Here is an 11830-nt window from a genome sequence, read left to right on the forward strand (position 1 = left end):
GGTCTGGAGACATGCTTGGCCAGTCCATCACCTTTACCCTCAGCTTCCTTAGCAAGGCAGTGGTCGTCTTGGAGGTGTGTTTGGGGACGTTATCATGTTAGAATACTGCCCTGCGGCCCAGTCTCCGAAGGGAGGGGATCATGCTCTGCTTCAGTACGTCACAGTACATGTTGGCATTCATGGTTCCCTCAATGAACTGAAGCTCCCCAGTGCCGGCAGCACTCATGCAGGCCCAGACCATGACACTTCCACCACCATGCTTGACTGTAGGCAAGACACACACTTGTCTTTGTACTCCTCACCTGGTTGCCGCCACACACGCTTCACACCATCTGAACCAAATAAATTTATCTTGGTCTCATCGGACCACAGGACATGGTTCCAGTAATCCATGTCCTTAGTCTACTTGTGTTCAGCAAACTGCGGGCTTTCTTGTGCATCATCTTTAGCTTCCTTCTGGGACGACAGCCATGCAGACCAATTTGATGCAGTGTGCGGCGTACGGTCTGAGCACTGACAGGCTGACCCCCCACCCCTTCAACCTCTGCAGCAATGCTGGCAGCACTTTTACGTCTATTTCCCAAAGACGACCTCTGGATATGACGCTGAGCACGTGCACTCAACTTCTTTGGTCGACCATGGCGAGGCCTGTTCTGAGTGGAACCTGTCCTGCGAAACCGCTGTATGGTCTTGCCCAGCGTGCTGCAGCTCAGTTTCAGGGTCCTGGCAATCTTCTTATAGCCTCGGCCATCTTTATGTAGAGCAACAATTCTCAGAGAGCTCTTTGCCATGAGGAGCCATGTTGAGCTTCCAGTGACCAGTATGAGAGAGTGTGAGAGCGATAACACCAAACTTAACACACCTGGTCCCCATTCACACCTTAGACCATGTAACACTAACAAGTCACATGACACCGCGGAGTGGAAATGGCTAATTGGGCCCAATTTAGACATTTCCACTTATCGGTGTACTCACTTTTGTTGCCAAGGTTTAGACATTAATGGCTGTGTGTTGAGTTATTTTGAGGGGACAGCAAATGTACATTGTTATACAGGCTGTACACTCACTACTTCACATTGTAGCAGTGTGGCCACATGAAAAGATATAATAAAATATTTACAAAAATGTGAGGGGTATACTCACTTTTGTGAGATACTGTAAGATATGTCTATTTTATTTGTATACATTTATTTGTCAACATAGGTGATGCATTTTTGCAGGTAATCCATTACATTATTTATCTTCTACTAAGTGAAATCTCTTATAAGATGGATATTTGTTTTTTGTTTTTAATTCTAATATTAATTAAAAGTTACCTTTTATTGCGATTTACTGTCCTGGACTGTGACTTACTATGTGTAAATGACATATACAATTTAATGTGATAAAATACAGTTAATATTAACAATAACTACAAAAGTACCTTATAATAATATATAATAATTAAAAGGGGCATAAAGGCAAAAAAACCTATTAATAGCTTAATTTATTATTATCCACAAGTAGTGTTTCCTAGTGCTGAAAATGCAGATTAAAAGCCAATATTTAAAAAATATTTGTAGATTTTATTGTCTTCTGGGATGCATTGAAGTTTTCATTGGTGAAAATCACATAAAAATAATCTTATTGCTCAACTCGCTACAATGTTGCAGATTTAAGGCGCAGATTCAATCTGGTCTTCACGTCAACAGAATAATTAAAAGTTTTATTGTTAAAACTATCTCTTAAGAAACGGTGAAGCCAGTCTGTGCCTTAATGTCCGTACAAAGTTCTCTTTGCACAAGCTGAGCTAGTTTACTTTTTATCTCTTTTGTCTTCAGTCCATACATGAGAGGATTGAGCAGCGGTGGCACCACCAGTAACTGAATGGACATGACCACGCGGATTTGGGAAGGAACGTTTGTGGGTGCGAACCTATAGAGAAGTATTTCAAAAAGCACATCGACAACGAAGACGGTGATGGATATCAGATGAGGTGTACAGGTCTGCAAAGCCTTAATTCTGGTTTGTGCCGGGGATTTTAAGCACACTTTCAAAATCTCAACGTAGGACACGAAGATTAACGCAGGCAAAAGAACCACCAAAGCCACGGTGACAAAAAGGCCGTATATATTATTTGCTGTCGTATCGATGCAGGACAGCCTCACGATGGTCCAGTTATCGCAGTAAATCTTCAGGATGACCGTGCCACACAACGGGAGCCTGACTGTCATTGTAACAAGTATGACTATCAGAATAATTGGATACAGCCAACTGGCCACAATCAGTTTGTACACAGTTGATAAGGACAATATCGTATGATATCTCAGAGGGTTACAGATACAAACATAGCGATCGAACGCCATAACCGTTAGAATGGTCATTTCGCAGCCTACATACGTAGAAATACAAAACGCTTGCGTCAAGCAACCGACGTACGAAATGGTCTCGGAGTTGGTAACCAAGTTGACGAATAAGTTAGGGAAAAATGCGGTGCTCCCGTATAGTTCGTTGAAGCATAGCGCGGAGACAAATATATACATTGGCTCCTGCAAACTTTTGTGCATCGCGACCACGGAGATCACAGCTCCGTTGTACAAGACGATCATCATAAACCCAACCAAAACAATGACGCTGTAGAGATATCGTACGGAGGTCATTTCTTCAAAGCCGAGCCTTAGCTGCGTCGGATGCGTGTACGTTGAATTGACCATCGTTTTTTTTGTCCGTCCTTTTCCATCCTGCAAATCAATGGATAAAAAAAAAAAAAAAGAAAAACTATACATTGAATTATCATGCCACTTATCCGTACGCCTCTATAACATACAATGTTATATATATATATATATTTAATTGCAATGACATTTATTTGTTTAAAGAAAAATTATTTTTTTGTTGTTTTTTTTTTTTTAGTTAGCAGTACTCAAGTCCAGGCCCGGACTAGCCATCTGGCACACTGGGCAAATGCCAGATTGGCTGTTAGCCATTGAAGCCCCATACTCGGTGGATGGATATGCCCAACCACACACAACATGAACATAAAATGTAGCGAATGGCCGCATGTATCCATCGGTCAGTCGCCCCTATGTCATCAGGCAGCCGCTGGCCTTAAAGCGCCAGGGCTGCCTCGTGATCCCCAGTACGGCCCTTCTCAAGCCAGTGTCCATTAAGTACACCTGCACAATGGGGTACTAGTGGAATTTTAACTACAATGAGATTTTTTGGGGTTCTATTATATATTATTATATACTAAGATAAGTAAGAACAATGTAAATGAACTTAATCCATTAACCATTAATAACGTTCATCTGCCTACACAATGCGCAATATGATGGCGCCATGTAAAACAATAAACAACAACACACACCGGCTTCAACCAGGTTTCAATACCTTATGTTCCTCAATGGAATGCTGTAATATACAGTATGTTATATTGTATGTGGACTTGATGCTGGGCAAATATCCTTAAGGCTCATAAAGTTAGTATTATATAGGATAGCATGGGGCCAAATTATGTTTTGGAAAAAAGTCATTAATGGCAACCTTGATAAAAACATAAATGATTACAACCAACTAGCCAAAGTAGGCATCTAATACTATGATACGTGTACAATTTGTGGCTTCATGACAACTTTGATTGGAAGCTGCTCCATATATTTACTAAACAATTTATTTTAAGTAGCATTACTGTACTAAATTGCTCCCTTTTCACCCAAAGGCATGTAGCGCTGCACACGCATGGGTTGGATACTCAGTGCCATCTCCAGCCATGACTCAAGGAAGACTTCCATGGGTGGTCTATGAGACCACCCCACACACGTGCAGAAAAAATCTCCTATTGCTTTCAACGGAAGCAGTTTCCAAGTAGCTAAAATTGGTGGTTTTACAAGTAAAGAGTGCATTTTATAGTACTTAACCCTTTTAAGTCACCAGTCGCATGCACTGCAGGTCTACTTATCTGCCCCTTAGTACATTATACATCATGTTATTGAGAATTTATGAATGACTGCCAGCTTTTACCACCAGCATGTTATGGCTGATATTCCTGCTTGAATGCAGGTGACTCAATTGAGTTCATCTTTAAATAATCACAAATCAAGGTTTCCATGAGGGCCAGCATTCGGGCCATTTGGGAAACACATCTGGGGAGAAAGTACTTGCATCTACACCATGGGCTACTAGTATATTTTGAATTTAGAATTTTCTATAGATTACTGAAACTGTGTACATGGTCATATAAGCATAATCTGTATGGGCAGGCTATGGGTAGTTTGGATTCCTAGCCATGCTTATGCCAGGCTTGCCTTCAAATTGTTTCGGTGTTTGATGAGACGCATTATCTAAGCCCTGAAAACCTCACCACCCATCTCGTCTCATTGTTTCAAAATTTAAACCAAATGAAGTGTTCAGAAATAAATGTTTAATATAGCTGTAAGAATTTATATTAAATTCATTCCAGCTATACCGACTACTTACCAAAAAGACAGCAGGATCAGGCTGAGACGAGAGCGGCGCGTTCCTTCCTCCTGTACACGGACTGGGTTTTATCTGCTTACTGAGTCGCTTTGGGCGGCACTCACATGAACGGACTCAATTAATTTTAATGACTCTTGGCAGGTTTTTTCCCGTGAGGTTTTTAAAAATGCAACCAGGGAGCTTAAACGAGAAAAGGCTGATAGCGGCAGGGCATCGTTCTAAAAATCATGATAAAAAATATGAAGAACACACAAAGGCACATTTATATTAAACTAGTAATTTTAAAAAATATATATATATATAAAAAACAAAGCAGACTGACAAGCTGTTGCAGAAGAGAGGTTGAAGAGAATGATGATGAATCATAGGAGTTATTGGCCTTTGAAACTGGTGAACCAGGGGTGTAGAAAAAATAGTGTATATATGATTTGTGTGCGTACGTATATTTAGTTTCTTTGGAATTATGAAATGTAACGACCCTGCGTTATATTGTCACCTGTCACCTACATGGTCTACATGTGCAATTTACATACAATCTTATCTGTTGCTTAACTTTGCGAAGGTCTGGGTGGTAGTTTTTATTTTAAAAAAAATCTTATTATTATAGGCAAGCATGGCTAAATAATTAAAAGGGAAAATATTTTTCCGTTAAGTGTGCAGGGCATATCTGGGAACTTTCAAGGGTAGGCTTCCCAGAGCTCTCCCTATTTGGAGGAGTCACCTAACTTTGACTATAGAAAAAACCACATTTGGCCCACCTTCTAGAAGAAAAGTGTAACAACTTATGGACTCAATGGGTTAAATTTAATTAAATACACGGATCAGTCTGACGTGTGAAGTGAATAACACTGATAATCTTGTTATCATGGCGTCTGTCTGTGGGTGGGATATATTAGGCAGCAAGTGAATATTTCACTCTCAGTTGATGTGTCAGAAGCAGGAAAAATGGGAAAGCGTAAGGACCTGAGCGACTTTGACGAGATGACCGGGTCAGAGCATCTCCAAAACTGCAGCTCTTGTGGGGGTTCCCGGTCTGCAGTGGTCGGTACCTATCAAAAGTGACCCAAGGAAGGAAAAGCGGTGAACCGGCGACAGGATCATGGGCGGCCAAGGCTCATTGATAAATGTGGGGGGGGTGGTGTAGGCTGGCCCATGTGGGCAATTCCAACATAAGAGCTACTGTACCTCAAATTGCTGAACAAGTTAATGCTGGTTCTGATAGAAATGTGTATGGGGCTGTGTTGCCACAGACCAGTCTGGGTGCCCATGCTGACCCCTGTCCACTCCCGAAAGCTCCTACAAGAACTGGACCACGGAGCGATGGAAGAAGGTGGCTGGTCTGAGGAATCATGTTTACTTCTACATCACGTGGATGGTCGGGTACTTTGGGTATGTTCTACTGGAAAACCTTGGGTCCTGCCATTTATGTGGATGTTACTGTGACATGTACCACCAGACTATGTACATCCTTTCATGGACACAGTATTCCCTGATGGCATTGGCCTCTTTCAGCAGGATAATCCGCCCTACCACAAAGCAAAAATGGTTTAGAAATGGTTTGAGTCAAGTTTGAGTCTCAATTCAATCGAGCATCTGTGGGATGTGCTGGACAAACGTGCAATCCATTAAGGCCCACCTCACAATTTACAGGACTGAAAGGATCTGCTGCTAAGGTCTTGGTGCCGGATACCTTCAGAAGTCTAGTGGAATCCATGGCTCAATCTGTCAGCTGTTTTGGTGGCAAAAGGGGGACCTACACAATATTAGGTAGATGGTCATAATGTCATGGCTGATTGGTGTATATACAAATATGCATTCATAATTTCCTATGCCAAATATTAACAATATATAAAGACAATTACTTAATAACCTATTGATTACCTGCAGATGTTGTAAAAGCATGGAATGAGAGATGACGACAAGGACTCTGCTCAAAGTATGCTTTCAGGACTTCACAGTCTGGTTGCCACCTGGCTGGTATTTCACCGGCACAGCCGGTATTTAGAGCACCCTGCGGGTATCAGTATTTTTTGCAGGGGCAGACCGGCAGGGTGATTGGCAGGATTGGGAGCGCCCAGAGCCAGGGTCGGACTGGCCCACCGGGATAATGGGAAATTTCCTGGTAGGCCGGCCGGTCCGTGGGGCAGGCGGCCGGCAGACCAATATTCAAAACAGCTGCCGTCCGCCGGCTCCTAATGAAATCAAAGGGGCCGACGTGCACGCACCACGCCGCCCAATAGCTGTGCCTCAGCACTTCGTCCAATGTCTTAAAAGGGGTGGGACGGAGACCTGAGGCACAACCATTGGGTGGTGCGGTGCGTGCACGCCGACCCCTTTAATTTCATGAACGGTATTTTTTTGCAAAAAAGGTGGCAACCCTAACTAGCATGCACATTTACACACACTCTCGCATACATATACAAGCTGACGCAAACACGTATACACATATACACCCATGCTAACAAACACTCAGTGACTCCTTTATCTCCTTACTCCTTGTCTGGAGCCTTCTTTCTTGTTGCTCGCAAACAGTGTGTGAGCAGCCAACCCTTTTACCGCAGGGACATGTAACACTGCATTAGGTTCTGGCTCAGGGGGCAATATGCTTCAGGTTAGATCAACTCAAACTCGACTGGGTTCTGGTATGATGGTTAAGTTGAGGATCCTCCGGTTCATGCTGCCAAGCACTTGAAAGTTCTATTGGATTGTTTCGCTCCGGTTTTTTTCTTTTCTGAATCTCGTGTGGCAACTTGACTTTGTATTGAATACATTGTTAAGGGAAATTTTCTGAACTATTAGTTTGCTTACACCAATTAGTGTAGAATCCAACTATTTATGCAGTATTGAAGTTAAAAATAACTAGTTAGTTTAGCCTAGAAACTCTCTCTCTCTCTCTGGCAGCACAGATACTGTTGGTTTCTCTGTAGTGTGGCAACATTGCCATCTAGTGGTAAAATATGGGTACAGCTGCATGTTTAACAAAATCCCTAGCTTAGACATGGAAAGATGGAAAGATACTTCACTGATATTATTGTAAACCTGTTTCTTTCCTGGAAGCATAATATTGTACAGGAGATTAACTCAAAAGCAAGAATATGTTCTACATAGATCCATAGTATATTATTATCAGGGGCGTACCTAGAGTATTTGGCGCCTGAGGCGGCTCCCGTATGTGGCACCCCCCCACACACACTTTAAAACTGCATATCTTCTATCGTTATGCTGTACCCCTGTCAATGTTTGCCTGTTATCATTATATACTAAGGCAGACATTGACGGTGGTACAGCATAACACCTATCACTATATACTGAGGCAGACATTGATGGTGTTACAGCATAACTGCAATCATTATATACTGAGGCAAACATTGACGGTGGTGAAGCACAACTGTTATCATTATATACTGAGGCAAACATTGATGGTGGTACAGCATAACTGCTATCATTATGTACTGAGGCAAACATTGACGGTGGTACAGCATAACTATCATTATATACTGAGGCAAACATTGATGGTGGTACAACATAACTGTTATCATTATATATACTGAGGCAAACATTATGCAAACAATTTTGCAGTATTGAAGTTAAAAATAACTAGGTAGTTTAGCCTAGAGACTCTCTCTCTCTCTCTCTCTCTCGCTTTGGCAGCACAGATACTGTTGGTTTCTCTGTAGTGTGGCAACATTGCCATCTAGTGGTAAAATATGGGTACAGCTGCATGTTTAACAAAATCCTTAGCTTAGACATGGAAAGATGGAAAGATACTTCCCTGATATTATTGTAAACCTGTTCCTTTCCTGGCAACATAACATTGTACAGGAGATTAACTCAAAAGCAAGAATATGTTCTACATAGATCCATAGTATATTATTATCAGGGGCGTACCTAGAGTATTTGGCACCTGGGGCGGGTCCTGTACGTGGCACCCCCCACACACACACTTTAAAACTGCATAGCTTCTATCGTTAGGCAAACATTGACAGGGGTACAGCATAACTGTTATTATATACTAAGGCAGACACTGACGGTGGTACAGCATAACTCCTATCACTATATACTGAGGCAGACATTAACGGTGTTATAGCATAACTACTATCATTATATACTGAGGCAAACATTGGCGGTGGTGCAGCCTAACTGTTATTATATACTGAGACAAACATTGACGGTGCTACAGCACAACTGTAGCACGAACTGAAATACCCGAAACATCACCTTCCTGGCAGCCCGCACCTCGCTCACCCTGCCCTCAGTGCGACCAACTTGTCCGCGGGGTCCCCTTGGACCTAATCAATCTCCAGTCCCATGAAGCTGAAACTGGTAGTAGGACCTTCCATCTTATCTCGAGCCAACGGGACACCAAAAGCCTTGACCACTATCTGCAACATGCGCAACATCAGACCCCATACACAAATAGTCATCCAAGTAATGAATCACTGAGCGACTGCACACCTCCTCACGCACCACCCTCTAAACCTCTAGAAATAGGCAAACGAAACGGAGCAACCCATAGGGAGGAACTGTTCGAAGTAGAATGCCCCGTGAACAACAACCCAACAGATGGTGGAAATCTAGGTGTATCAGGAACGAGCAAAAAACAGATTTAATGTCCACCTTCGCCATAAACTCCCCCAGCCCCGCCCCTCGCACTAAATCCACCGCCCTATTGAAGGAAGTATAAGAAACTGAGCACAGTTCCCTAGCAAACTTGTCATTGACTGACTACTGTTAGGACAAATGGTGGATAAGCCGGAACTTTTCCACCTTCCACTTATACAGTTCCTTGGCCCACTTGTCATTCAACACCTCCAGAAAAGCCGACCACGGCTTGCACCTCAATATCCGTGATTCTCTGGGCACAAAGGGAATGGGAAGTCCATGCATGAACCTGGCATCCAGGTACGCCGCTTACCATAGCAGATTAGCCACAGGCCATCACATCACCTTTCACTTTGTTTTCCCCTTTAGCCCTAGACTGCCCCGTTTGTAAAACCTCCATAAAGACATGGTTGGATGAGTATAGTGTGGAAGAACTTGACTGGCCGCACAAAGCCCTGACATTAATCCCATCGAACAAAATCATTATTTTGGTGTATAATATCATTATTTGTGTAGTAATTTCCAGCAACAAGTACATATTCCTATATAGTGTAATAAAGCTTTAACATCAACATTTAGAATCTAATACAGAATTACTGGGATATGAAGCTGACTTCTGTATGAATTACTAAAATCGGCATAAACAGCTCCTCATAGGTTGCTTCCCGAAGGGCCACTTCATGCTAACGCTTCAGTATCATTGACAAAACACTCCTGATACTTCCCTTGTGACAGCCGCTAATAAGCCCATTAATTACATGTAACAGGTGAGATCCAATTAGCCTGGGACCTGACTGCTCAGATAATGAGCTGCAAATTATGACAATAATGTCTTACATTGAGTGGCATAGTATAGTATGTTTAATGTCACTCATCTAGGAAAAACTGATATCACTGCATTTCATTGAGAATACAAAACTCATCCTCTGGATGTTATAAGGATTTTATGAGTGCGATTTAAAAAATTATAGCAAGATAAACCGAAATAAAATAATTTCCAATGATGGATCCTCTATCTATTTATTACAATATATATTTTATAAATGTATATTTTATATTTATAATATATAAATATATATATTTTTTCGATTTATATTGTGATATGATGGTGCAAGGAGATCGTAGACCTTTCACCCTTCACAATGGACCACAACCGAAAAGGTCCATGTCCCAGGTTGGTCAACAGAAAATGGGTTGAGTATCGTTTAGGAGCGGTGAGTAGGACAAAAAATGAGATGAAGAACTGAAAAGGGTAAACATATGAACAAAATAAATACGGGGAAGATAAGAAAAAGAGATGGGGAAGAGATAAGTGGAAACGGTAGGGTTCACTAGGATAGAGAGAGAGGCTGCAGAGAGGTTATTATGAAACTGGAGAAGAAGCTGAATGATGGGAGAAAAGGTCTAAAATATAGAGTGAAGAATAATCTGATATTGTTATTATACTAATTGCACAGTTATGTTATTATGTATTTATTCTGCATTTAAAGGCTCGTTTCCTTCCACTCTGCTGCCCTTATGACACCTTAATGCCTGGGAACGTCCCAGGTCTTGTTCCTCCACTTACTCTATACTGTCCCTCTCTTGCTTCTTATAAAGGGGATCAAAATTAGACAAAATGAATATAAAATAACACTTTTTGCTGACGATATTATACTAACTCTTTTAAATCCAGATAAATCTATGAAACATGTTCTGAAATTAATATAAGAATATGGGAATCTCTCTAACTATAAATTAAATGTTAATAAAACTCAGATTATCTGTGCTAATCAGACTAAAGAGCAAGCTATATCGATGAGATCATATATAAATGTTGACTGGAGCATGGACTCATTGGAGTATTTAGGTATAAAGATTAAATATAATCTCAAAGAAATGGTTAGAGACAAATACAACATACTAACAAAGAAAATGGAAGAAAAATTAAATAAATGGAAGGGCCTTGAAATTTCTTGGTTAGGAAGAATAAATGCCTTCAATGCGTACTATTTACCTAAAATAATCTTTTTGTTAAGAGCGATTCCATTGAGAGTGCCCTATCTTATTCTATCTAAAATTCAAAAATTAATTTTAAGATATATCTGGCAAAATAAGCCACCTGGAATATCCTTTAATAACCTAGTTAGACACACTCAAAAAGGAGGCCTCTCGGTCCCCGATATCAAAGATCTGCACGAAACATGCATGATAACGCATTTATTACTTTTAGATAGACCGGAGAGCGATAAAACCTCATGGTTCATTATAGAAAAAGAAACAACAAATCTTTCTCGTCTATCAGATATTATTTGGATGACCCATGAAACAAATAAATATATTAAAAGTGATAATTTAATAATCAAAGATTTAATTATAACAGCTAATAAACTTAAAAAAATTATGAATATAGAAGAGGGGTTTCTCCCCACAGCTCCAATAGAAATCTTGAGTAATTATATAAATGATTTAGATTTAACCAAATGGAGACACACAAATATAAAATATATATCGGATCTATACAATACAGAATCTTTTAAATCCTGGCCTACCCTAAAAGAGAAAGAAGATTTACCAAATACAGAAATATTTAATTATATTAGAATAAAATACTATCTTCAAACAGTAGAAGTAACACCCTCTCCAAGATATGAAGAATTTCTCAATAAACATTACAAAACTAGATTAATTCATCGAGTAGGCATATTAAAGAGAAGTATTGAAACAGATGACTTTATACTTAACAAAGAGAAATGGGAAAAGGATATAGGAGTAATACTCCCTAAAGAAGAAT

At 40.6% G+C, this 11830-nt stretch overlaps 1 protein-coding gene across 1 annotated transcript; it reads right to left on the reverse strand.

Moving 5' to 3' along the window:
* Nucleotides 1–1724: 1724 nt before the first annotated feature.
* LOC128473894 (olfactory receptor 52D1-like) lies at nt 1725–2654 on the reverse strand. Its single transcript, XM_053456117.1, has one exon. The coding sequence runs from the start codon at nt 2637–2639 to the stop codon at nt 1725–1727; it is 915 nt and encodes a 304-aa protein (XP_053312092.1). The 5' UTR covers nt 2640–2654.
* Between the last annotated feature and the right edge of the window lie 9176 nt (nt 2655–11830).

This window comes from Spea bombifrons, chromosome 2 (genome assembly GCF_027358695.1).
Source record: "Spea bombifrons isolate aSpeBom1 chromosome 2, aSpeBom1.2.pri, whole genome shotgun sequence".
In the NCBI taxonomy this organism is placed as follows: Eukaryota; Metazoa; Chordata; class Amphibia; order Anura; family Pelobatidae; genus Spea; species Spea bombifrons.

Coding starts and splice junctions, on each gene's coding strand:
- LOC128473894 (XM_053456117.1), bottom strand. CDS start 2,639: ATGACCTCCGTACGATATCTCTACAGCGTCATTGTTTTGGTTGGGTTT.